The 27,401-nt window shown below is 47.4% G+C and overlaps 2 protein-coding genes across 4 annotated transcripts in view; one reads left to right on the forward strand and one right to left on the reverse strand.

Moving 5' to 3' along the window:
- The first annotated feature begins 441 nt into the window (after window positions 1-441).
- Window positions 442-7,046, forward strand: PIK3IP1 (phosphoinositide-3-kinase interacting protein 1). The gene is made up of 6 exons (XM_084297140.1): window positions 442-577; window positions 686-805; window positions 920-1,036; window positions 3,033-3,218; window positions 3,350-3,428; window positions 5,433-7,046. Exons 1-6 carry the CDS (start codon window positions 508-510, stop codon window positions 5,638-5,640), a joined length of 780 nt encoding a protein of 259 aa, XP_084153266.1. The 5' UTR covers window positions 442-507; the 3' UTR covers window positions 5,641-7,046.
- An 881-nt stretch (window positions 7,047-7,927) lies between these two features.
- The window catches only part of LIMK2 (LIM domain kinase 2), a 30,023-nt gene continuing 10,549 nt past the window's right edge, over window positions 7,928-27,401 (reverse strand). For 2 of the 3 annotated variants that reach the window (XM_084297121.1, XM_084297122.1), the window contains 14 exons: window positions 22,533-22,668; window positions 21,201-21,310; window positions 20,755-20,943; window positions 20,302-20,407; window positions 19,251-19,447; window positions 18,470-18,656; window positions 15,967-16,053; window positions 15,056-15,187; window positions 14,728-14,784; window positions 14,479-14,544; window positions 13,496-13,670; window positions 11,997-12,052; window positions 10,016-10,173; window positions 7,928-9,835 (listed from right to left, as the gene is read on the reverse strand). In XM_084297121.1, coding sequence (XP_084153247.1) covers window positions 9,679-9,835; window positions 10,016-10,173; window positions 11,997-12,052; window positions 13,496-13,670; window positions 14,479-14,544; window positions 14,728-14,784; window positions 15,056-15,187; window positions 15,967-16,053; window positions 18,470-18,656; window positions 19,251-19,447; window positions 20,302-20,407; window positions 20,755-20,943; window positions 21,201-21,310; window positions 22,533-22,668 — 1,813 coding nt within the window. In that variant the 3' untranslated portion in view covers window positions 7,928-9,678. Of the gene's footprint in view, window positions 9,836-10,015; window positions 10,174-11,996; window positions 12,053-13,495; window positions 13,671-14,478; window positions 14,545-14,727; window positions 14,785-15,055; window positions 15,188-15,966; window positions 16,054-18,469; window positions 18,657-19,250; window positions 19,448-20,301; window positions 20,408-20,754; window positions 20,944-21,200; window positions 21,311-22,532; window positions 22,669-27,401 lie in introns of those variants that run through there. The other variant, XM_084297123.1, reaches the window with a different exon arrangement.

The following is a 27,401-nucleotide window of genomic DNA, read 5'->3' on the forward strand; positions in this document are numbered from 1 at the left end:
AGCAGGCGGCTCTCTGAGCACATGGAGTCAATGAACAGCAAGAGGTGAGCGTGTGCCCCCCGTGCACCCGACTGGAGAACCCGACTGGAGATTTAGGGGAGCAGAACGCACCCCTCGCTGCTCGGCCAGGGGCAGTGCCCGTTTTACCCCCCGAGGCCAGGCAGGGGTCGTGCTGCGGCTCTCCCCTGCGGCCCCAGCCCTTCTCCCGGCTGCGGGGCTCGGGGCCGTGTCCCCGCGGTCCCGGGGCTCTGCGGGGCTCGGGGCCGTCCCCCGGCGGCCTCCCCTTCCCCTCCGGGGGGCTCCGCAGCGGGGCCGGGAGCCGGGAGCCGCCCGGTGGCGGCAGCGTTAGGACCCGGCGGCGGCTGCGAGGCGGGAGGGGAGAAGGGAAGAGGAGGGGGGGGGGGGGGGGGGGGAGCGGAGCCCGGCGGTTGTTTACCGGGGAGGGGAGAGCCGGGGCAGGTCTCGCCGAGCACAGCCGGGGCTGCTCCGAGCCCCTCCGAGCCGAGGATGCTGCGCGGGGCCCCGCGGCTCGGCGCGGTGCTGCTGCTGCTGCTGGCCTCCGCCCGGGGAGCAGAGGGTGAGCGGGGGCTTTGTTGGAGGCTGGGCCCGGGGGGGATTTAAGGGACGGGGTGTGCAGCGAGGGCTGCCCGGCTCTCCCCGCATACCCGGCCTGCTCTCCCCGCAGAGTGCCTCCGCGGCGACGGCGCGTCCTACCGCGGGAGCCGGAGCGTGGCCTCCGGGGGAGCCCCGTGCCTCAACTGGGGGCTGGCGGTGCGGAGCGGGCCCGGCGCCGAGCTCCCGGCAGGTGGGTGCGAGGGGTCTGCGTTTTGTTGTGTTTTTTTTTTTTTTTTTTTTTCTTTGTGGGGGGAGGGATCGGGCCGCCGAGGTCCCCGTGCTGACGGCCCCGTGCCTCCCGCAGCCTCCGAGGATCACAACAGCTGCAGGAACCCCGACGGCGCCGCCGCGCCCTGGTGCTACGTCCGAGGTGCCGATGGGGTCCCCGAGAGGAGACCCTGCGACATCGCCCCGTGCCCAGGTAGGAGCGCCCCCTCCCTTTCTTTCCCCTCTTTGCTGCCCTCCCCTGGGCTTTGTTTTTCCCATCCCGCCGCTGGGGTTGGGGTTTGTCACCAGGGTGGGTGGGGTCCCCCCCCCGCGCACGGACAGCCCCAGCTCCGCCAGCCTCCACTGCCCTTCTCCGGGAACAGAGTGTACCCGGGGCTCCCCTCTGGCCCTTATCTGCACATCTGCCTCCCAGCTGCACCTTGCTCCACCCCTAGAGCTTTTGTGTTGGCACCACAAAATGCCTGTGCAAAGCTTTGCCCCTGCACCTATTTTGCTAGTCGCTATGGGGCTGTTGGGTCGTGTTGCAAAAGGCTGAGGTCTGGACATCTAGGAACTACAGAGACGTGGGTAGAACATTACCATGGGGCGTGTTACAGCTGTCTAAACAAGTATGCAGCTGCTAAATGAGTGCCAGGGTGAGTTTGGACATAGGTAGGGGGAATAGAACTTGATAAAAACAAGAACTGAAGGGAGGACAGTAAGAAAAAGAAAACCCCAAGCATTGGATTCTTCCTGGATGGTCAGACGTGTCAGGGTGTGAAATGACCTGCCAAGAGAAGAACTGTAGCTGAGAGCCTGCTTCAGGGAGAGAAGATATTTCTATTGCCTGAGGGCAAAGTAGCCACTTGTTTCTTGAACTTTTTGTTTATCTCTGGGAGCCCCTCGAGATTTACACACTTCACTGTCCCTCGGGATCACTAGCCTTGCACGTAAACAGTTTTTCCCCACACGTACTTCCTCCACTTTTCTTCACTGTGCTTGTCTTTTGCCTGCTTTTCCCTAAAGATAAAGCAAAACAATGTTCTACTGCCAAGATCTTTACTCAAAACAGCCCTGCAGCTTTGGGATCTGGAGAGTTAACTGACCTTTCAGCCAATACATGATTTGCATGTTTAATGGTTTGTCTATTTTTATGTCTCAGAGTGGGTACCTTTTTATTGTAGTCATGTCCTGCAGCTTGCCTTAGTTCAGCTTCTCTGGCTGACTTTAAGTAAAATAACTGTGCAGTGCAGGGGACCCTGATTTCTAACTCCCCTTCTGTACTTCCATTTCACATTCCACTGAGGACTCAAAATGGCTGCAGATAGAAAATCCACATGGAGTTATTGCCAGCTGTGGGGTGAGATCCAAGGGCCTACTGAGAGATGGAGGAAGTTTTCAGGTGTGGATGCATACCATGTATGGCATTTCCAAAAAGCATTATTATTTTTTTGTTTGTTTAGGACAAGTAGTAGATGCATACATTCCACTGCCATAGCTTATATTGTGCTACAGCTTCCATTTTAGCTGTGACATGAAAGAAGAAGCTGTCTTGAAGATATCCATCCTTAAGCACCTTTCTTTGGGCTGTGGCTGAGGAGGGACTTGTTGTACTTAGGCCAGTCAGTGACCGTGCTGCCTGAAGTGTAGCTCTGACTTAACCTGTCTCTAATGCTAAAGGAGTTTGCGATATGGCTGCAAAGAGGGGCTGCATAAGAATGTCCCCAGGTTGTTCTTCCACCAGCTGGAGTCTCTTTCCGTCAAACCTTTCTGTGTCAGAAGGATGGAGGCAGGAGAAAGATAAAGACTCCTGGGAGACTTGGGATGGAGATCCTCATCATCTTGTTTATGTCTGTTCAGCATGATTGAAGCTGCAGCCTGTATATCGATCTATAGACTAAATGAAGTCATTCTGCATCCCCTGGACTCATGCCCTGAACCTGGGATTCATTCTGCTGTCTGACTTCTGTCTCATATGTGGTGGTGCCTTACACTCCTAGTTAAATAGATTCATGTAGAGGAAAGCAGGGGGAGGAATACGTGTTTCTTGCTAGGATTTTTGGCAACAGCTTAAGAGGGAAGAAATGTTTGTCAGTTATTTCGAAGGTAGTCCGGTGATAGCAGTCTAGATCTGTTCCACTCACAAAGCACATGTTATGCTAAAGTGCTCATCAATGCTTAGTATTTTGTCTCTTTTTTTTTCCCAACAGATGCTACTGCTACCACAGTCCCAGTCCCTACAGCAGAGGTTAATATTTCTCAGGAGGTCAACCAGGTGTTTGAACCAGCTGATACATTGCCCTCCCGGAGCGAGGCAGCCGCTGTGCAGCCAGTCATTGGGATAAGTCAGAGAGTGCAGATGAACTCCAGAGAAAAGAAGGACTTAGGGACACTAGGTACAAACACTGGATTGTGTGCTGGATTCACCCATTCCTGTAATTCTGGCAGGATGGACTTTTTTGAGGCTCTGAAAGCAACGCTGTAACTGGATCTAATGCCTCCAATTCTGCCTCTTTTCTTTCCACAGGGTATGTGCTGGGGCTGATCATGATGGTGATAATCATTGCCATTGGAGCTGGCATCGTCCTGGGATATATCTATAAGAGGTCAGTGGCTACTCTTCTTCGTACAAAGGCTGGTTGCATGAAGCAACCTACATAGATAAGGAAAGTCTGAGCAGCATCTGCAGACCCAACTAGCTCCTAGTGAAAAGACAGCTACATGCTGTCTTTTCATACAAGTGTTTCTCTTGTCACAAGAACTATTTAAGAATTAAGATTGTTTTTGTTTTGGGGCTTGTGTGTGCAGGCATGTGTGTGTGCTTTGATGTGGCTTTCTCAGGTGCTCCCAGGGGAGCTGACTTTCAGGTAAGAGCTGGAGAGAGCAGATCCCAGGTGTCCTCACAGGAAATTTCTTTTGTGGTCAGAAGAAGCGATCCTTTTAGCAGGCCACCTGTTCCCCAGCTTTTTCTAGCATAGGTACCTTTAGAAGGAAAATGGCAAATTCTTTGCACACATGCATTGTATTCTATGAAGCTGCATATCAAGTAGTGCTCTTTTTGAACAAGTTCTTTTTACCAAAAAGGAACCCTGTCTGCTCCTGTGTGCTCTAAGGTCAGTTTTGATTCATGTGTAAGTTATAACTTGTTCAGCCACTTCAGCGTGTTGGAAAGAAACCTTTCTGTAGCTCAGCAGCATTTGAGCATCAGAAGGGTTTGTGGTAACAGCAAGCAGCTTAGTTATTTGTAAGGGACAGGGCAGGATTAACAAATACCAGTGAATATGGTTTGCAGCAAGTGAAGGCCCGGGCTGTCTCCTCTGGAAGGGTTTGTTCTGTAGTTTGGCTGTCTGACAGCAGTCTGACACAACCAAGCAGAAGGAGCCCTCTCCCAGGCTGGGACACGTCCTTATGTAAGTGTTTATAATAAACGCCGGCAGAAAAAAAAAAAGAGGGAGGAGTGTTACATAAGGGGCAAAACACAGAGTGCTGCTTGTCGAAGAATCTGATTTGAGGTGTCACTTCAGAGAATGCTGTTTCATGTGCTGGCAGGAACAGCAGCCACTGCTGCACGCTTGTAGGCAGCTTTGAAAAGCTGCCAAAATGCTTATGTGCTGACTGGAAGCCCTCAGCAGCTCTGCCTGTTTGGGATCACAAGCCCCAGGAGGCGCTGAGTGGTGCCTGTCGCACCTCACTCCTGTCTTTGGCAGGAAGGAGCCAAAAACAGAGGCTGAGCTTTGTCCAAATGCAGCTTTGCTTCTTCAATCCCATAGAGCCCACTGCAGGGTTGCAGTGCAGGATGTTTCCTCTCTTCCCTGGTGTCTTGCTCTCTAAATTGCATGTGCAAGCTGGCAGGTTTGGGTGGGTGTGGTGAGAAACCTCTAATGTGTTTAGCAGCTTTTGGTATACACGTTTTTTTCTGGAGACAACGTGCTATTAATGCCATCCATTTTTAAAGCAAGGCAGTTCTTCCTTGGCACAAATTACAGAGGTGTCATCTCCTTTAGCTACAGGCTGTAAAGTGAAGTCAGTTTGAGAAGCCACTTGTGGTACTAAGCTGTTAGCTGCAACGGAGCCAGCTCTAAAGTAGGCTTTAATACTTCCAGTAATGGTGTAATTTGCTACACAGGTTTGTTTGCTGCAACAAAAGGCAGAATCTGTCACTACCTCTGATGGTTGTTTCTGCTGGATGAAGCAGGCTACAGAAGCTCTTTTGCACAGCAGTGGGCTCTGTGCTGTCTCACTGCTCCCCTGGGCCTGCACCAGGCAGTGCTGTGGGACTGTAAGGTACTGAGCAACACGTCAGCTCCGTGGCTTGAAGCAGGAAGTTGGCTGTACAGTCATCATTAAGTCGAAGCACTGTCAGTGAATAAGCCAGTTAGAGAGAGGGACGCTTTACTTGGCTGCTTTTTTTGTAAAGGTTCTCACACAGGGGCCTCTGTTTACGATAGGGAATGTTTCAGGGACCACTGTATGTAGCTGGAACATCCTTTTGTTAAAGAAAGAGCTAAATCTGCCTTTCTAGTATATTGTCTTCACTGGAACTCTGCCTCTAGCCAGTGGCACTCGCCTCATGCACATACCTATGTGTTTGTTTTTTTTTTCTTATCTAGGGGAAAAGATCTGAAGGAAAAGCATGAGCAGAAAGTTTACGAGCGTGAAATGCAGCGCATCACGCTGCCACTCTCAGCGTTCACCAATCCTGCCTGTGAGCTTGTAGATGAGAACACAATTGTGGTGCACACGAACCAGACGCCTGTGGAGGAAACACACGATGGTAGCGGCCCGCTCATGGGGCAGGCAGGTACCCCTGGTGCCTGAGCAGCTGGGGCAGGAGAGGTGCAGGCTGAGCGAAGCTTCCAGCTTCCCACTGTGAGTGTGGGGGTTGTGTGTGTTCATTTCTATTTTGTTTTCTTTTTGATGAAAGCCAGATGAAGGTGATGCAGGGGGACAGAGCAATGGGCTATTCATCACAATCTGTTTGAGGGGCACCATTCAGTGCATGACCAGCTGGGGAGTGGTGGGGTGGACCCTGCTGCTTCCTCCCACCTGTCTCCACAGAGTGCCAAGGAGCTGGAGGGGATGATGGGCCAGGCTCACACCTAGCCACAGATCCCATAGCCCAGAGTGTGGTCTTGGCTTCCTTTTTCTGTTCCTTTCCTATTTAACGGTGTGCACTGTTACTTATGTTTCAGCCTGGAAGCCCAGGAGGGAGCAGTACTGCAGGGACTGAGGGGAGCTTCACGTCAGACTTAGCTAGATAATTACACTCTGATTATAGTTCCTGTCTTTTTGCTTTAGTGGCTGAGAGCTGGGAACACTATCCAGAATCCTGCTACTAGAACAGGGGTTGTTTTTTTATGTTTGTTTTCCCCAAATAAGTATTTGAGGGATGGCTCTGGCCAGGAACAGTAGGTTTAGCCCTAGTGTAAAATTTGGAAAAGCTCTCCTCAAGCTCTCGAAAAATCCAGGTCTTCCAGGGCTGAGGCCACTTCTCTATTTTCCTGCGGTGCTACATGCACAGCCACACTTGTAGGTGTCCAAGTGGTCTGCTTCCTGCTCACGTACACAGATCAGGAGACCAAAAGGCCAGCAGCAGATAGTTCTGGAGTAAAGAAAAAAAACCTGTGCCCTTCTGCTACCTACAGCAGGTTGAGCACGGAGGATAGACATCTAAGTTCCCCTGACTTTCTACAGGGCTAGCTCTGGACAGAGTGGCCAAGTGAGCTGTAGAGGTCACGCTGACCATGAGGCAGCAGCTCCTGCTCTTCTGGCTGTAAGGGCAGCTGCTCTTGCAAGATCCTGAAGTTACAGCATGGCTTCTGGCCCAGCCCTCTTCACACACAGCTTGTGCAGCAAGCCTGCTTGCTTACAGAGCCTGGCCTTATAAGAGAGATTTTGTAACAACTTCTATCAGCATTCCAGGGACTTTGGAAAGGATGGCTGCTGCAGCATCTCCCCAGTGGCACCGAGTCAAGGCCAGTTCAGGGAAACATCTATCCCCATCTCAGGGGAATCAAGCCATTCAAGTAAGTTTTCTAGCCATCTGCTTTATAGCTGAGGGCCTAACAGGGAATAGCACTTGGCAGCAGGGGTTTTAGTGTTAATGTTTGATTCAGGAAAGGGAAACATTTTATTTTTAAATGCCTTTGAATACCATTTCTTTGTAAATGTTTTAAATACCTCAGTATGAGAAGGTGCAGATTGTGCTACCTTGTATTAAAGCTTAAAAGAAAAATGCTCTGTAGATCTGTGTGGACTGTGGCTCAATCTCTACATTCCTTCCTGCCAGAGCAGAATCCTTTTGCTTATTGCAGATGTCAAACTGAGAAGGGAAGATGCTACTTCAGTTTGCAAAGCCCAAAGGTAAAATCCCCTACAAGCAGTGCCTCCGCTCACCAGGACTGACAAGGGGTACAGAGCTTTATCTCCTTGCTGCCAGCAGCTAGCCTAGTACTGGGACTGTTCCTGAAAAGCAGCCGGGGGTATGCGAGCTGTGCTGACTAAGCAGGCTGGCCCGTGGGAAGACTGCTCTCAGTTACAGCCCCTTCCTGCAGTGACGCAGGTCAGTTGTGCTTTGGTGCCACTCAGCAGCAGCTCCATCCCTTGGGGCCTTGCACTGGAAAGTATGATGGAGACAGATCACAGCAGGTTAGAGGAGGCACTGACGTAGCTAGCATTTTCCTTCTGTCCTGGCATCAACAACTGCCTCTTGAACTACATAGTTCAGAATGCAATGTTTCCAAGAACAGGCTGTGTTTTTATCCCTGATTCAGAAAAGGAAAGTAGAGAGAGGCTCCATATTCTGCTGCCTTGTGTCAACTCTTCAACAACAACAACAAAAAAACATGTCACCTTCTTCCCTTTCCACCACTCCAGATGACTAGGACTACAGCACACTTACACTGCACCTCAGTCATCCTGTGTGTGGTAGAGCCCTCTGGCTCAATAAAGGGAGTTCTTAGATTTTGTGACAACAGAAACAAGTTAGAGCTTGATGTTTTATGTACCACACAGACAACACAAACCTGTTTCCACAGCATACATTTACTGTCTTTTAATTTAGTTAGATCATGGAGCTGTGCAAATCACAGTTCATAAACCTCACCCACACATGACCCAGGAATCTCCCCTTCAGGGGTCCCCTCACAAACCAGCCTAAGCAGGGAGGCGGGGAATCCTATTAACAATCCTGAATCCACTGGACCCAGTTCCAAGAGGCTCCTTCACTGACTCACAGCACGAGCCGTCCCCAGGGTTTCTAAAACACCACTATACAGACTAGCCCCACCCCACCCCCACGCACACTTTGTCAGGTGATGACTGGTCCCATGTCATTTTACATGATACTTTAAATTAACAGGTAAGTGGTGGAAATCAAAGTAACTTAACACCCATTTCCCACCATTCAGTGCTGAGAGGGGTGGGGAGGACACAAGGAGAAAGCACACTAAAACTCCAGTTAAACCAAGAGGTTTGTAGAACTTAAGAGCAGGACTTGAGCCAGCTTTTTGTTCGGTTCTGACAACCACATGAGCTACTGAGACAGTAGCTTGCTTCCTTCTCCATCAGCTGAAGTGCTGGAAGAAAACAACCCCCACCCCCCTCCCAGTGACTCCAAGCCCTTTTTTCTTCCCCAAAGCAGGGAATGACCTTGAAGAAAGTTTCTGCTTGGACAATCAGCTCAGGGGCTACAACAGCAGCTGCAAGAAGACCTTCAAAGGGAGCAACTTGCACAGCCTGCAGGGAAAGATGAGGTAATGGCAACGGAATTATTAGTTCTCCAGCTGCCACTCCTGGCTGGATGGGACAGTCTCCATCACTTTTCTGTTTACTACCAAGTCCATCCTTGAAGTAGCCTTGGGCACATCTCTCATGCACAAAGTCTGAGCCACTTCAGACCTTCAGCTTCCTGAAGAGCACCTTCTGCCACCCTTTCTGTGACCTCATGTCCACAGGCCAAGCACTCCAGCAGCTTCATCTCTCCATGGATGAGCTCAGCCAGTGCCTAGTGCAGTTCTACATATTCAGGTTCAAATAATCTCATATAGGTTAAGGTCCTTAGGCAGGCAAGACTTGCTGTGCAGGCTCAGGGTCTGAAGATGTTCAAGTGCCTCATCTGCTGCCTGCCTGGGTCAGTATCAGGAGGGGCAAGCAGAGCTCAGTCTTAGTGTTTCAGGCTTTTGGAGGTATTCAGAGAGAGAAGAAGAAAAAACCCACAAAAACAAAACAAAACAAAAATGCATACATGTTTCCCCATGAGAGTTGTCCATTTCCTAGGCTTTTTCACTCCCTATACACTGGAGGCCAAAGTTTCAACAGGCTGTTTTGGAAAACACATGCACAAACATACACACACACAACACACACACACACACACACTGTCCTGGTGGGGCCTTTTGCCAGATGTCCAATTTTCCCAACTTTCTGAGCAGGGTAGTCAGTGGAAGGAGTTCCAGAAGTTCCAGAAGTGCTGGTCCTCACCCAGGAGAGTTTCCTATAGCAATTCCCTCCCTGGCAGACAGGCCGGGGTGGCTTCACAGCTTGCAGCCAAGTTCTAAGGCACCACAGTAAAGAAGCCTAAAAAGGCCAGAGAAACATTTCTCAAGCCAGAAAAATAGTGTTGAGCAGCTTTCATAGGTGCAGTTGGCAGGAAACAGCCCTTTTTGCTTCTGAAACATGCCAGAAATCCACAGTGAATCAGGATGTCCAAAAGGAGGAGGGTTGGGTGGGGAGAGAGAGGCAATGCAGCGAACGCACAGCATGGTGCCCCATTAATGCCCTGGAAGTGGCTGAAGTGCATCTCCCTCCCCGTCACTCAACTCCAACAGAAGTGGTGCAGGCAGCAGGACAAGCTGACTAGGTTGTGTTTTCAGGGAGCTTGTCACGGGTCAGTCCATACTGCACGCTCACGTTGTGGTCCAGCTCTTCCAGCTCAGATGGGAGGGGGATGGCAAGTTCTCCCAGGTAGAGAGAGAGAGCTTCGAAGGAATCTTCCAGCTTGGAAAAAGGGGGCCTAGAAGCAGCAGTGAGGAAATGTGAGTGGGGAAGATGAAGCAGAACAGCATGTGGAATAGCTGGGCCAGTTGCCCAAATATGATTCCCCCCTCCTCTGCTGTGCAGAGCAATCCTTCCACCAAGGGTGGAACACATCCTCCAGGCTTACTAAGAGGGGTGCTCCCAGCACCAAACCTACCTGCTCTCTGGTTCCAGTCTGCAGCAAATGGCAGCCAGAGGGAAAAAGGCTGGAGGACAGTCAGCAGGAACAAACTTTTCCCAGAACAGCTTAACATTAAGGCCAAAATCCAGTGTGCGTGGGAGACAGTCTGGGTCAGCATAAACCTGGCCTATGATCTAGGGAGAAATGAGAGGTATGCTTAAGTACAGTAACAGCCCCAGAGCATTAACAAGCTGCAAACTCCAACATTAGGCAGGGACTCCTTCAAAGTTTTAGGTTGAAAGAGAAAGAGCAGAAATGCTGTTGCTCCTCTCCAACGGGACTAGCTGCACACGGGAATAAGCAAGACACTGCATACGGGCAAACTTCAGGTGAAACTTTTACAAGACCTGGCACATGGTTACTGTTGTAGAGGAAGGCCCAGACACCTCTTGTTTCTCCCCAGGGTTTTTCTGCTGGACAGGACAACATGTACCTCCCAGGGAGCTCAACAGTGTTTCACTCTGATGTATGGTGCTGGGGGAGGATGCAGCCCCTCCTGATCACAGGTAACTAACGCAACCTGCATCCCCATCCCATCTCTCTTCTCCCACACAATCTTACATCACCACCAGCAAAGCTCCCTTGTCATATGGAACTTGATCAAGGAAGTGCTGTAAATGCAACAGCACAACAGATTCTGAGCTGCTCAGTTACTGGCAAATTCAACTCACCCACACCCAGAGGGTAAGGAGTAGAAAGAACAACCGTAACCAATGCCTAGGAGGTTGCAGACAAGAGCCAGTAGAGGAAAGGGATGGGTGGAACAAAGAGAAGCCTTGTCCCAGCACTTGAAGTCCCAGTTCTCACCACATACCCCACTGAGGTACACTCACCACCTACAGTGCTAGGGGACTCAAAGTACACTAAGAGGGAACATACCCATTGCAGAGAGCTGTAGGGTGCTCTGGGTCCAAAGGAGGCCAATGTCAATACAAACTCTCACATGGGAAGAGTGTTAGGTATAAAGCCTCATCAGGTATCACAGAAAGGGTGTTATTTGTAACTGCTTACGCTTTTCTCTGCCAATAAACTCAGCAGTACAACCACATCCTGTAACTAGCTAGTGAACGCCTATTATGTATTTTGGCAGGGTTACTTCCTTATCTTTTTTTTTTTTTTTTTTTTTTTTTTAAGCATTTTAGCATCTTGGTTTTGGTAACAAGTGAAATGTTCATATGCTACCACCCCCTTTGTCTTTTCTTTTTTCCTCTAGATAAAACAATTGTTTTAGTTCCACAAACAGATTTTCCGCATTCCTAAAACTATCGCTCATAGCCACAACATTCTCCAAAATGAGAGCCCAGTACAGACAGAGCTCCAGATGAGACCACAAAGATTTATGCACTGACATCTTCTGTCCCCTTCATCCAAACACTGAAGATGAAACTGTGCTGGTCTCTCCTGGTGTTCCTGTCAGTGCTGCGTTCCCTGTACACATAACACCGCAGCTTTCATCTGTACTTCCACTGTCTTTTAAAACTGAAAATACCTTGCAGCTTAAATGGTGCTCTCTGCTCTGCAGACAGAAAAGCCCAATATAATAGTAAGAACGTGCACTGACTCGAGATATGCTAAGCCAGCAGACTTTAGGATGCATGCTTCATTAATCCACCTGCAAAGAAGTTTCGGTTTCCTCTTCTTTGAAAACATGTGCCATCCACAGGGGAGGCCCTGAATTTACTGAGATTATACAGCTGACTGTTCTTTTATTGAGGCAATATGAATAAATAAATCACAATTTTGGGGAACATCTCTTCTAGCAAAATGGATACCAGGGCTCACTCAGAACCTGACAGAGAACAGATGCAGGGTAAGTTTTATACTCCCAGCCTAACTCACGGTGCTGTCACAGGCTGCATACTCAGCCACAGGGAACTGTCTGATACAACATGTGGAAGGAGATGGTAATGGAAAAGGAAAAGTCCACTGAAGATGCCATGTGATGTCCTGGACTTACCTCACAAAGAACAATCCCAAATGAGAAGATGTCCACTGTCTCATCATAGCTCTGTCCTACAGGAAACATGAGGCATTCAGCTTTGTGACAGACAATTCCCCACCCATCTATTCCAGGAGCTGCCAGCATCTGTCTTGGGCTTGGCCTCCAAAGCTTAACTAAGCGTATTTCCCGGAGGGCCCTCCACACAGGATACAAAGCAAGGTTTAAATCTGAGCAGGGTCAGTTGCCCCAAGACATGTATAGGAAAGTGCAGCTGGTATACATCACCTCTACTTATTTTAAACTCTGCTTCTTCCTTCTGCTGGAGAAGAAAAGGACAAGGCAGGGAAGCCTCACATATCAGAGGTCAAAGCAAATGCTAAGGATGACTGGAATGCCCATTTCCATTGACTGCTGTTTTAGTGCCTCTCTACACAGCAGTAAGTCAGTGTTCAGCTTCCCCAGCAGCGAGTCCCTGCTGCAGTGACTGCAGAGGTAATAAATTACGTACCAGCAGCGCTTAGAATCTGGGAACTAGACTGGCTCCAGCACGCCACTCTGTGCGTACAGACACACCCCTCCCAAGCCAATATCCGGTATAAACAGCCTTTTTTGTAGAGGTGATGTCATACTGCATTCTTGCTGTTCTCCTGACAAATGCCAGGTCTGAGACAGCCTCTGAGAAGCAGCCTTGGACTCAGATGGGCCTGTAGGCCTTGAGAGGAGGAAAACAGGAGAGTACCCAAGAAGGTAACGTGAAGAACTGTTGAATATTGGAGAGAAGAGCCAAGTCCTCTCTTCTCCAATGGACTACGTCAGGCAACATTGATCACATAGGCAGCCCAGCTGCTCAGCTGCTCAGCCTGGCCAGACAGACCTGCTCACTGGGAGGACATGGTATCCATTGTATTTCACCTTTACCTCAACTCCTGCTGGGACAGTTTTTTGCCCAAAGGGACATAGTTCATCCTTAGTGCAACTGTGGGCTATATGCCAAAAAACAAACAAACACGGATTTCCCTGCACTTGGGCAACCCCCACCCTCACCTCAATCCCAAGATTTCAGCAAAGCTGGCAGCAGATGGCTTTTCCCTGGATCTACGCAACCACACACATAAGCCTCATCCTGGAGTTTAATGACTCCCAGTTCAAGGGGCAGCTACAAAGCAAGTGGCTCTAACAGAAACTGTTCTTGGGTTCAGATTTGTTTCAGGCCTTTTCTATCTTCCCTGATACTGGACTGTAGGAAGTTTAGGTCTGCTGCCCTTCTGAAGAATCCTGCTATCTGCCAGAAATGTTACCTCTGATGGTACAAGGGCTTATCAGGGCAGGTACTGCAAAAGAAGTGCAGCTCAGGTACCTGTGTGTATAAATAAGCTTGTGTATTAGCAGGTCTAAAACCATAGGCTCTAATAGGTTTGATTGTTACTAGGGGCTGAGAGCTTTCAGTAATCCTATCATCCCTATACCTTGACACAGGCTGGCTCCTTGCCTGTGCCTTGCTATCAGTATCTTACCGTTTAGCATTTCTGGGGCCATCCAGTATGGGTTGCCAACCACTGTGTAGCGCTTCTTCCTGTCACTTTTCCGCAGGGTTCGTTTCTTGGCAGATGGTTTCTCCAGAGTGGGCTTTTTTCTTTCCTCCACAATTAGCCGAGACAGACCAAAGTCAGCCACCACCACCGTCTTATCCTACACAAGGGATTTAGATTAAGCCACTGATTCTCCTCAACTTCATTCAGGAGCAAAGAGGCTGCAATTCCTGTTCACTGTCAACTACACTGTAAAGACTACTAGCAAGGTTTTCTGCATCGAGTGTAGCAAGCTGTCTAGACAGGTATATGACACCCAATTCACAATTCCAACCTATTATTTCCTCTCATATTTTTTCCTTTTGTGGTCACTAGCATGAAACCCATTAACTTTGCTACACTTGCTGGGGCAAACTTGGACCTTTCCTTTCAGACCGTCCTATTCTACCTGGCCAGAAATTAACTGAGCCTTTCATCCTGGATCACTTGAAGCCTAGATACTCATCTCATATTCCAGTCAAGTGAACAAGGGCTTGAGCAAATGAAGTTACACAAAAATCTTGCAACCTAAAAGCAGTTCAAAAGAGAGTGTACACATGTGCACACACCTGCACACTTGTCTGAGTCTTGAGTGGTAATAAAACAGTCAGCAAGTGGCTACAAGAACAGAGGCAGCTGTAGAGCTCTACATTTCATAGTTCAGATGTACTAACTTATAACACAACTTAATAGATGCTACCACAGGAAAGGAGGGGAAGAGAACAGAATGAAGAAACGGTAAAAGCAGGATCAATCTGGGAAATCCCACATGAAGACGAAGTTCCCTTGTTTAGGGCACTAAGCCTCTCTGAAATCAGTTCCAACCTGACAAGACGGGGCTCTGAACTCAACATCGTGTGGAGAAAACCAGGGTAGGAAGATGACAAGGAAGGGAACAGCATGCTGTGGAGAACAGAGGTATAGCTCACCAACTTAATTAGGCAATTGTGTGAATTCAGGTCTCTGTGAATGATGCACATGGAGTGCAAGTAAGCCTGGAATAGAGAGAAGTCACTGTTAGGGATTTCCAAGCAAGTATGTCCCTTTACATTTACAGGCCTCAACAACTATTTGCTAGTAGTCACGCAGGATCCACAACCCCTCATACACCACACTGCTGAAGCTGCTAACCCTCACCCTGGAGGTCTGCTCAGTGATAAATGAACTGTCTGACTCACCATGCCAGAAGCAATTCCTTTGGCAAAGCTGACCTTCTGCTGCCAGGGAAACGGGTCCTGAAAGACAAGTCCTCAGTCAGGGTCTACATTACCAGCCAGCTGGCGACAGCGATTCCTCAACAGGGACTCTTACGGCAGTCAGAGAAATGCTACAGCCCCAGGAAGAAGGCCCTTCCTGCTCCAAGCCACCCACAGCTAAGAAAAAGCTTTTCCACATAGCTCCAAAGCAAAAGACTACCAAACATCGTAAGGTTGGCACAGCCACAGCACACTGTCAACCTTGTTCCACAATGGAGGTCTACGAGGCTTCTCCTCAGCACATACTCACCGCATTGCGGAGGAAGTCCTTCAGGGTGCCACCCTCGATGTACTCAGTGAGGAGATTTAGCTTCTTGTCCTTGTACAGTACACCGATGAACTTCAGCACGTTGGGGTGATCCAAGCTGCGCATCACTTTCACCTGGGAAGCAGACATCCCACCCCAAGGTGCAGAATGGAGTAAGTCCTGGCAAATTCTGTCTGCAGTGATGTGTGTACTGCTCCTGCCCCAGCAGAGGACAGCACTCCCATCCTGTAAGTCACCTCCAGGCCCCACAGAGTACACTCAAACCCTAATCTTAAAGCAGTCAATTATGTGTTGCCTCTTCTTTTCCACACTGTGCGATTAACCTGATCTTAGTCTTTAAGGAGAGCATCCTTGGGTTTGGTTAACTTTTAAGAGAGATAGGAGTTCTCCAGGGCAGCTATCTGTTCCATATTGTGCATGCCAGGATCAGAATAGCAGTGTCAGCTGTTTAGAGAGCTGCCTGCTTTTAAGCTAAATCAGACTTTGAAAAACATGGTAGGCAGCCACCAAGAAAAAAGCTTAGTTTAAATACAGCAGGAGTCTTAAACATCTTATGGATATTGGCCCTCATCACTTGTATTTGTGCACAAGGCTCAAGGGATAAATCCTTTATGTATTTGCACAGCTCTATTTGCTTCAGACTCAGACCACTTTTTATCATTGAAAAATTAATGAACTGGGAGCTGAAGTCATGCCTACTGCTCAGTTTAAGCAAGTCACACTTCACTGCAGCAAACGTTCAGCTGGTATCAGGCTTTCCCCAGTGTAACGTCTCCCTCCTTAGCACCTCAATTCCTGCTAGTCTGCTGGCATGATCCCTTTTTCACTGCGGGAGGTGGAACGGAGTGCCACCATACTACTGGCTTGGTCATTTTTGGAAATCTTGCTCCTACCTCTGTCAAAAAAGTCTTCTGTGTTTCCTCATCACAGCGAATCAGCTCCTTCATCACCATCACCTTTCCCGTTGCTTTGTGAGTCACCTGGTGGAAACAGACACCACAACTACAGGCAAGGTTCAAGAATACATAGCTTCAAAGCTCTTGCAACTCTTCTGAAAGAGAGCGTAATATTCCCCTTCTATCTGGAGGAGGATATACAGAGGAGAAAACACAAGAGCCCAGGAATCTGCAGAAAACAGCATAAAATTTCTCCTTTCAGAATTCAGCAGAAATTCTGTAAGAGAAACAGAAATCCCCTCAAGCTGACAGAGGGTCATACCAAGAGACCAACAGCATCCCAAGAACCAGAGCTGAAGTCTCCACTTTAGGCAGCATAAGGTTGAGCTGTCAAAACCTCCGAAGGCATCAGTTCCATACTTGTGCATGTCTCAAGTTCCTCTAGGAAAAACACTTGCCCAGCGTGATGCTCACATTTTGTCCACAGGTCCTAACAGCTTCATTTGTATCAGAAAGGAACCAATGTTCATTTGCATCAGGAGTGAAACCCAGCAATGCAAAACTACATTACCACATGCTTTGGTGTTAATGGTGACTCTGAAGCTTGCTCTTTCTAATGAGCTTATCAAATTTAGTCATGCAAGAACCAGGATGCACAGCGTATTCAGTTAAGGCGGGAAGCAGTTGTTTCACCATGCTCCTCGGAACAGTGTATTGCTACCTGCAAGGAACATCCCAATATGGTGGCAAACCCAGAAATCGACACAGTAGGTATTCAGCAACATATTTCCTGGCTCTTGACACTGAAAGCATTTCAAATACCTCAAGAGCTGCCTGTATCCAACTAGTTTCTAACATTTTGCTGTGTTCTAGAGGTTTCTTTTAATCAGCTCTGCCTTACGTGCACAAGGTACAGGAATAAATAGAAAGGGGCCAAATTCTGATGAGCAGGTTTTACTGGAAATCCTCTGTCCCTTCAGTCGCTTTGCTTGGACAGCTCAGTCTCCTTAAGATCTCCAGATAACTAAACAACCACCTTTTCTCTAGGAACAGAAGGAGACTGTTCTGACTGGATACAGTACTTGTTACACCAAAAACATTCAAATCTGAAACTCAAATAAATTATCACTTTTTTTTTTTTTTTTCCAATCATACCTTTTAAAACAAAAAGCCTTTCGGAAAACCTCCAGAACTGTAACCCAGAACACAAGACCAGTTACAGGATTTAGAAAGCTTGTTAGCTCTTGCAAACTCTGTGGCACAAGAGTTGTTTGGAACCATTGGACATAGCAAGCTGATACAAGTAGAATACAATTTTATGGAATAACAGAATGACACAACAGAAGCAGGAGTACAATATTCTTCTGCTCCCGTCTGAAATCAAGCATCCATATGTAAGTAGCGAGCCAGGGAACACTACACATTTCAGCCAGGGACATGAAAGCCAGGAATATCTAATACCCAAAGATAAAGGGAATTGAAAAGACAAAGACAAGACAAGGCTAAGTGGGATTCTTAAGCTGACATACCAGCAGAACTGAAACAGGTGTCATCATGAAACTCTAAGAGGGCAATTTTAATTTCCAGAGCATGCACCAGGATGGCTATCAGGTAATTTGAGCAGAAAAGAAATGCCTTTGTGCCATTAACTGTGGGGACGCAGATGACAAAAGCATGCGACAGAGGAAGGGTTCTGCTTACCTGGACCTGTTATTTGTCTATGAGCAGAGGAGAAGAGAAATATGCTCATTAGTATAGATCAAAAGCATTGGGTTTGTAGTACTGGCTCACCACCATCCGTGGAAGCATGAGATGAACAAGGTATAAGGAGAAAAGTCCCATAACATGGTGAATAGCAATCCGAGTACTGAGGAGATCACAGCACCTTTGGTAAGGCAGAGACAGCTGCCTCCTGATGCTGTCAGGGATGCTAGGAGAAGAGCTCCTGAGCACCCCTAGTCAAGATCAGAGAGCTTAAATGCAAGAGAGCAGAACTGCTATTAATGGAGATTTTAACTATGAGAGTCATGCAAGACCTGACAACTACCACCACATTCAGGCTCTGCTGGGGGTTCAGAGTTCACTACATCAGCCTCACAAACCCTTGAGTATGCCACACTAATGGTGGGTGAGAACGTGTTTAACTCCTCATTCAGCATCTCTTCTTCACAAAGATTTTTATAAAAGCAAGTGTAACTTCTTCCCCATTCTCCCTCCCAGCCTCGGTGACTGCTGTGACACAGGCACTAACTCAGAAGATGATCATGTATGGCCAAGGCTGACGTTCAAATAGGACAACGTCAAAACCATCTGCAGCTAGAGATGCTCATGGTCAGGGAACAAAACAGAGAAATGGATCTCACTGAGCAACCCAGGTGAGTTCTGAGACTGACCACTATCAGCAGAGCAAAGAAAGGCTACTGGGACAGTGGCAAGTTTCTGAGACAGGCAGACACTGCTTAATCGGAGTAACCGATGAATGTTTGGGGAGCTTCCTCACCTTGATTGCTTGTCCAAAAAATCCTTTTCCTAGTACTTCTCCATGAATCAGGTCGCAGGGCCGAAAGATTTGCTGGGAGCAGCTAGAGGAGGAACGTAGGGATTCAGAGCGACTGATGTCACGGCTCAGAAGGAGCGGTTCCTTCGGAGAACTGGGGCCAGGAGACTTAGAAATGCTGTTACTTCGCCTAGAAAGCAAAAGAAATGAGAAGGTCAGGGAAGTTGCTAGGACGCTTTATGAGTCAATGTATGCCATCATTAACTCCTAAGAGACCAGTTTCTAGATGTACTTCAGTGCTCTTTGTATCTCAAAAGCCAGATGTTCTCCCAGCACCACGGAAGCTCTCTGCAAACCTAGAGCAGCCTCCAAGCCAGGGCTGCCCAAAATTTCCTGCAGAGTCAGAGATGGACCTTCTGAGAAGGAGGAAGCTGTGAAGATGAAGCTCTTATTACTTCTAAACAAAGTTTAAAATACTGGTAAATGACTGAATGAGCAACTGAGCACACCAGCCTAAGAAGACAAGATTTTTCCCAAATACCAGGCCTGAGTCATATTCCGTTTGAGGACACATTCTTTCCCAGCCATTTTGTTTTCTAACTAAAACCCTGTAAACCCTGTATCTTTTCTATGGTAAAAGTAGAGCTCCTCAACCGCTTCACCAATGGCTCATACTAAGGCTCATACCACAGATTAGTCATGTCTCTGCAGTCATTTTCAATCACAGAGCAACCCAGCCAGGGCAAAGCAAGCAAGGTCAGAGACCATGCTTTCAGGTCTTTACCTGAGGGATCGCCGGCGGAGCGTTCCTTCCAGATTCTCCTTGATGTCCAGTGGAGAGATGGAGCGGGGGGAAATGGGTGGCTTTATGTGGGTGGGAAGCCGTGAGTCCAAACGAAGCCTGTCTAAGCGCTGTGAAACAGGGTCATGCTCTATCAGCAGCTGAAGCGTCTGGCTTGTCTTGCGAATCAAGTCCTCCACCTGCAATCAAACCAAAGAACAGGATGATAGCAGATAGGAGGAACATGAATAATAGCAGATAGAGGAGACAGAGAAGAATGCCCTTCAGAGAGTTCAGTGAGATCACTCCATAGTTGTGGTTTAATTACACACACCACAGTTGTCTACCAGACAAGCCAAGAAATTGTGACAGAGAAATTTCTCATGCTATCCAAAGCCTCTTCTGTTCTGGTTAGCTACAAGAGACCAAACATATTTATTTTTTCTGAGAAGTGTTTGAAAATTACTCAGGATTCTATCCTGAACAATGCTGTAGAAAACAGCTTTGCAAAAGCCGTTGTGCTCCTACTGTTCTGTTCAATACCAACAGAATATAAAACCTTTGTGTAGTGCAGGTAATGGTGGTCTCACTACACACTTGCAGCATCACCTGGTAACTGTACAAAGCATTTACTTGTAAATATAGACACCAAATACTTTTTTTTTTTTTTTTTTTGCAATGGGAAACTCACCCCTATGATCAGCCAAGCCTTTGTCTATTACTAGCTGCCTCTAAAGTGATCAGAACATCAGACTTCACCAGTAATACATGGAGGGTCTTCGCAGCCTCTGTCCTCTAAGATGCTTCCCTTATCTTCCCTTGTGACTGAATGCCACAAATTCAAAACTGCACCCTAACTGCATTTCCATTTGTTACACTTCCCTCTTCAGTTGGGATGGGCAGCAGAGTTTGTCTTCATTTCTGTTAGTACTGTTACCATGAGTACTATGGTTGTACACACACACACTACGTAGGGTGGGAGAACAGTGCCAACAGACAGGAAAGTTCTAGAAAGACTGATGAAAAGGAGGCTTCAGAACGGAACTCTACATACCTCCTCCACCTGTAGTGTACGAATAGGAGCTCCATTAATCTCCAGGATACGGTCTGCAGGGTGGATGGCATTTCGGACATCTGGGCTGATGTGCATCCTGTTAACTCTAAACATGGGAATTATAGCGGGGAGAAAAAAAGTCATTTTAGGCAGAATTATAAAAAATACTTGATCTCTGATGCTTCATTTTGAATTGGTATTTTGAAGTAAAATCTTTATTACGAATACTAATCTCTACTAGAGTAAGTGCTTCGGTCTGAGCTGGTTTGGGGAGGGCTCTTCATTTGCCCAGTTGCAAAATTTGAAAGTCCATTACAATTCTCAAATGTTCCTGTTCCACCAAGACCGATCCCCACAGCAGTTAAAGCAGTTGGCAGAACAGCAGTGTTGCAGAAGATTTACCTGCTCCCTCTGAACAGGCATGAACTTTGCACACAGCTTTGTCATACTCACTCCTTCACTTGGACACCAGTGGCATAGCTGGAGCAGCCACCTTCAACAGATACGGAGAAACCTCTCTTGCCATCAGTAGCTGCTGGCATGGAGATGAGTGTCAATGTGTAAGGCAACTGCTCACGCAGAGACTCAGTGGAGTGTTTTTCTATCATCGGTGTCAGCACAATCTGGTTATGGCATTTTCCACTAAAAGAAGTGAAGAAAGTCGTTATGGCAGTGTCCTTCCCCTCCCTGCCACCCTCACACTTCCACGTTCTGTCATTGACCCTAATCCATAGTTTTTGTGCTTACTCCATTCCTTCCTCCCTCCCACAAAAGGCAGCTTCCCAGCATTCCTTACCATGGCATTAAGCTGACCCACACAGAGCCAGATAAACGTGCTTTAAACATACAGCAGGTAACAACGCAATTTCCCAGTGGCAAAGCATTCAGCTCCATCTTACCAGTAGAGAGTGGAATGCTGCACGAGCGCGTAAGTGTCCCCATCTTCAATGATCACTTTGCAGCTCATGCAAGCAAAGCACTCGGGGTGATACTTGTATTCGCCAGCCACCTACAGACAGAAAAGGGAAGCGCTTAGTAGAACTAAAAGCAATCAGCAGCTGCAGCTCCTGCTTTCTTCTCATTAATTTGTTCATTCAGATCTCACAGCCAAGTGGCATTCTTTTACTTCAGAGTTAAATTAGCCCAGTCTACCTTTCCTGAACCTCATCCTTGGCACCTTGTTTAAAAAACTTCTCTGAAACAAACATATCAACACGCAAAGCAAAGCTTGTGTCCCAGGAACCTCTGTTATATTTGGCAGCTGTTCAACTATCAAAAATAGTTGATAGCCTGCTGCAGACTAGTAAACAAGATATTAAACCTTCCTGTTCAGTTGCTCTTGGCATGACAACTAATGCTACGCCTGAATTAATAAAGCTGAAAGGGCTTTTTTTTTTTTTTTTTTGGCAGACAGGCAACGCACAAATTTATATACTTACCAGTCAGCTGACAGAAAAAAATAAGGCAAGCTGAGACAACAAAATACCTTTAAAGACTATTCTTATTCATTGAGATCTGTTTTTCTGTTTTCCTTGTAATAACTTCCCTTATTGATGATACTTCGCAAAGATTCAGGCAGACAATGAGAAATGGTCTCAGTACTGAGTACCATACTGCTTTTATTTAGGCCCTAGAAAATAATGGCCATGTTTCATTCTTGACAGTTATAAAGGTTAAATATTTGCAAGGCTGTGGCAAGGAGTGGAATATTTAGGTGAGCCCCGTATTGTCCAGGCAGAGTTCAGTGTTTCAAAACAAATAGGACTAACACCACTTCAGGATACCATTGGCCAGAAAACCACTTTGGCTATAGCCCAGCTGGCATCTGGATGGCAATCTAGCCCAAAGCCACAACCCATCACTTATCCCGAGCTGAGAGGTATCCACTACAGGGCAGTGGAAACCCCCCCCCTATGGAGAAACCCAAACACTGTGCTACAGAAACTGAACAAGTGTCCCATTAATCACCCTTCTATTTCTCGTATCTGTGCGTTTCAGCACCTTGCTCTCTTTGTTCTTAAGCTTCACATCCTCACAGCACCCTCCTTTAAGAGTTACTCCTCTTCAAAATGAATCTTTATCTAGACAACGCACATACAAGCCTCTTTGTTTACCTGTGACACAAAAGCTGAGTAGCAAGGAGACTGTTACTTTCAGTTTGATATTTGAATAGCCAGGACAACTCCCAGCCAAGGACAAGGAGTTGGAGGCAGGTATGTCAGAGTCCTTACCATCACAGGACCAGTCATCAGCAGAGAGCAGCCATGGCAAGATTCCCCAAACTTCCCCCAGTAGTCTTTGTGGCAGTACAGCTTCCCATCTTTCTCGTAGTACCAGTTCGTGAGGGGATCCTGACATTCAGAGCACCTTGAAGGAAACAAAAGAACAAGGTTCCTGTTAGCAACAAGTCCCAGTTCAATGGAGAATGTTCTCTCCTACGTGGGGAAAACACATTCAGCAGCAGCTCACTGCTGGCTGTTCTGGTCACTGACGTACTAAATCCAACCACTTGGCAATGCATTTTCAAGTCAAGATTAGCACCAAGGTTTGTAAGGAGGGGTGGTACCAAACAATTCAAGGGCAAAGACGCACTTTCAAAGTTTCAAACAAATTCCATCCACTTCTTAAAACACATCAGCTGGTTTACAAATTATGTCATATAAATTTTACTCCTTTCTCCCTCTTCCCGGGAGTATGCGGGTTTCCAGTTGCAGGCTCGCCCAGCACTAAGATGGCTCTGCTACATTTCTGCCTAGGCAGTGTTTCTACAGCATCAAACCTTGCACCAGAGCACCTGCCCCTCAGACATCAACAGCAGCTCCCTTTCCGAGAAGTGATTATTCATCCCTTATCTACAAAAAGGAAACAAACCAAATCCCCAAACAAGGAAAGAGATGCAGCAATTCTGTTGCAGATATCATTTCTGCAAATCACAAGCAGAACCCAGATCTTCAGGCCTGAACACCAAATAATCCTGCCTCAGCAGGACATACTGGGCAAGGGAGTTTAAATTCTGCAGCACAGAGGTGTGACTTAACGGAGAGATAAGGCACAGACAGGACTACATTCCCTCAGCCCTTGCATCATTGGAGATTATTCCATTAGCCCTGGGCAGCATGTTCTCAGGCTTTAAAAGAAAAATTAGTCTGGTATTGGCCATTTCTGAGTGCAGCACTTAAGGCAGGTTAGTAACCATTAACTGGTTCAAAGGAACACCTCCAAGATCAATGTCTTTGTCAGCACAGTGCTTTCCCAAAGGTAGGAGTTTCTTCTACCCCTACCCCAACAACTGGCTCAGTTAGTACATTGGAGGGCAACTCATTGCACTGGTGGGAGGGAATTTTTAGGTGGAACTGTGCCCTCCGGGCAGCGTGCCTCTCTCCACAGCACCAAATGCACTTTAGTCAGCCTGTGGCAGTGGAGGAACACTTCTTACATGCTTCATTTCTAAGAGGGCTGCTACTGGTCTCACCTTTCACAAGCTTTCTCGAAGCTTATTTGTGCCAAAGGCATTCCTTGTAAATTCCACCAGCTTGTAACAAGCGTGGTGATATGAGAAGCTGGTTGTGCTCCAACAGAGAGACGTTCTCCAATATCTCAAGAGACTGCCAAACAAGATGAAGCTGCTTGTAAGTAGCCTATGGTGTTAGGGGAAAACACACCTCATGAAGTATTTAATGCCATACCCTACCCTCAGGAAAGCTGCTCCTTCTACTTTAGACTGTTTGTTCTCCCAGCTGAGCAGCTCCCAGTCCTGTCCTTCCCCCTCCCTGTGACGGGAAAGAACTCCAGCACGTGCAACAGGCCCTGCCAATTTTGCCTGAGCAGGGGGAGCAGTAAGTGAGCATCATGCTACCAGGTACGTGCACTATTATAGCCTCAGCCTTGGGGCACTGTCAGGGTTACACCCTGCTCATGGTATGCAAGAGACCTGGAGGGCATTGCGATGCATTTTGCCTTCAACCACTAGTCTTTGGCTTTCATTTGCAGTAAATACCCCACGCTGAATGATCAAGTAGGTGAGTGGGAGGGAGAAAAGAGCAAGTGGAGACTAACAGCAAAGATTTCTATCACTCTGTGGCAGGAACATCTGGCTCAGCATGGGCAAATCGGATCCCTCAAACTTATCCAACTTCTGCGTGCATGCCTGTACCAGTGCATGCTCCATGAGTGATTACATCTTCAAACAGGGAGCTGTGACCAGACCTGCACTTGGGATGCAGATAGCAATACTGGAGTCTGGGGACTGCTCTACCAGGACTTCAAGACCTGGCTTTCTGACTAAGTTCTCTCCAAGCAGGTGGGTTATTTTATTTATTTGTTTTTAAGCACAATACCTTCCCTTCCTCACCCCTCTCCAACTTCAACTCCCTTTTCTTCTTAAGAAAATCTAATGTTTCCTCAAAAGCAACACAACTGCAGTTTGTTTTAGACACGTTCCAAAGGATCACGTACACTTGTCCTCCCACTTCATCAATTCCAGCCTCACAGCACTTTGATTACTTTGCTTCCATCCGGAAACAAGCACTGGTATCTAATTTGCAACACACCCTCAGTGAAATGAAGGTGAGGGGTGGAGCCAACAAGCAGTCAGTTCTTTGCTATGCAATTAAACAAATCTGGGCAGGACAAGTTTGCAGCTTAAGGCTCAGAACCCCACCCTGGGCAGTGAGGCAACAGGAACAAAGCAAGCAGAGAGGCTAGGTGCTGGTAATGGGTCTAACTGGCTACTTCGTTAAACACTGTCACTTAGAAAAGGCTTTAGATTTGTCAGGTGCTGAGAACTGACAGCACACAGGTATAGTTATAACAACTTTTTCAGCTGTTTCAGTGTCTTTGCCCAATGATAAATGCATCACATGCTAGTTCCACAAGACTCTCATTGAAGAGATACGTCAGATTTTTATCACAGAAGATACAAGCGTTAATACTCCTTCCTTTTTCCTCCTCAGTGGAGCATGTGGCATCACTGCACTGCCATTGCTGGAGTTCACATTGGCTGAAACAGGAATACAATTACTTCTAGAGGCATTAAGCAAGCTAATCTTTGCCAGTCACCACCACCAAAAGGAAGGAAGATTTCTTCCTCTTCTTTTAGATTAGAAAAGGCTAATCTTTTCCTAAATGATTTGGTGTTCTTATTACCAAGTAATGAAGCACGGTAATCAAATCTCTTGGAGGACTGCTAACAACTACACTTAATGTGTTTCCTCTTGCAATGCAGCCACCATTTTCAGATCTGCAGAGCTCTTTTCTGATTATACAGACCCATACACTATGAGTCTTCACTTCCCATCCTTGGTAATCAAGAATAAATTAATCTGCCTTCCATAGTCATCCTCCAGGAACCTCAGGCAGCATCTGGAGCGCAGTGTTCAGCCCTGCTCTGTATGATGCTCTGTAACACAGAAGGAGTTCACAAATCGGTGCTTGATGGTTTTGCAGGTAGTAGGAAGATCAGGTCACAACAGGTAACCAGCCTGGTTTTCAGCAAGATGGAGATTCAATCCATGTGGCATCTCTTTTACATCTAAATGAAAGCCAATACCCTCATGGAAGCAAAGACTTCCCTGGCACTGAAGAGCCGATCCCTTTGAGAAGGGCTCATTAATAAAATCCACCCCCCCGCACACTGTCAGGCTAGATCAGTTAACGCTAGACAGGCTTGAAAGAGCTGCGGTTCCAATTCTACAGGCAGAGAGGGGAAGAGGACAGTCATGCAGACAGAAGGCTGCGGAATAAAGCATAATCCCAGCCTGCAGCTAACCCAGAGGCTTCTCACCCAGGCCTAGCAGAAGCGTGTGCACTAGCTACATAAGAGATGTTTGCCAAGCAAGAACAGATGTTAGAAAACACAGAGTAAGTACTAGACGATGCAGTATTTCAGCTCTGACTATGCAAAACCACCTCCACACCACTTAGTAAAGGTGCATCTATGGCTTAGCATGATGCCCTGCACGTAGTACAAATAATGAAAGGCTGCTCCCTTTCCTTCTGGAAGTGGATGCTTTTTCAGAAGGTTGCCTAATGAAGCTCTGCAGTTGCACATTAGTATTTACTCCTATCACAGGTTGTTTTAACAAAAGGCCCACTACCCCCAAATCAGTGCACCAGTGTTTGTAGGAACAGGATCAACAATAATGAGCAAATACAAGCAGAGGGGATAGGACAGAGACAATGAAACTGCCAGCCTTGCCTTTCCCCATACATTCACCTTATCAGCACATCAGCATCGCTCACAATCCTGGCTGTGCTCAGCCCCACTAAGAGTTTGCACCATGGAGATGCAATGCAATCAAAGCCTTATTCTCTAGCTATCACCTTTCTCAAGCCTTACTTGTTTGACTGAGCCAACAATGTTTGTTAATGCAAACCAAAATATCACGGGACAAGAATCCTTTCCACGTAAGTGAAGCGTGTTGCTAGCCCCTAGTTACCTGCAAAGTACTTGATTTCTTTCTTAAACAAGATTGCGCACTGCCTCACTGCAGATTACATCACCTTCTCAAACTCTGCAGCAGCATGTGGCACTCCCTCAGCCTGTGCTGTGCACAAGTAGCATTGGAAGAGACGCAAGCAGCAGCAGCCATGGCGATCTCATTCCTCTGGCTGTGGAGCAAAGCACAGGGGCACAGGATAAAGCAGTGCACAGCGTCGCTCTGAAAGGGAGCCTGCTCGCCCCAGAACACGCAGACACTGCCTTGCAACACAGGTACCATTCTCTCGTACCTGAGAGCCTTCACCAGGGAGGCTGGCAATAAGAATCTCCTCCTCAAAAATATGACAGGACCCCACATTGAGGCCAGCTGCTTCCTGCACACAAGCACCAGACCTGACTTCACAGCTCACATGCTAACTGCTTAGGATAGCATTACAGGAGCAAAATGACAGCTTGAAGATCCACTGCTAACCCTGTGCAAAACTTACCGAAAGGGATCCTTGGGAGCGAAGTAAGCAGGGGCAGACAAGTAACTTCCCATCTTCAGTACAGGATAAACCGGCTCAGCCACAAACTTGTCCAACTGCCTGCGAACAGCTCTGCTCTGCCAACATGGCAGCAGCCAGTGCTCATTTCGTCTTGTGCTGATTCAGATACCTCA

Source organism: Netta rufina (genome assembly GCF_964035555.1).
Source record: "Netta rufina genome assembly, chromosome: 17".
Classification (NCBI taxonomy): domain Eukaryota; kingdom Metazoa; phylum Chordata; class Aves; order Anseriformes; family Anatidae; genus Netta; species Netta rufina.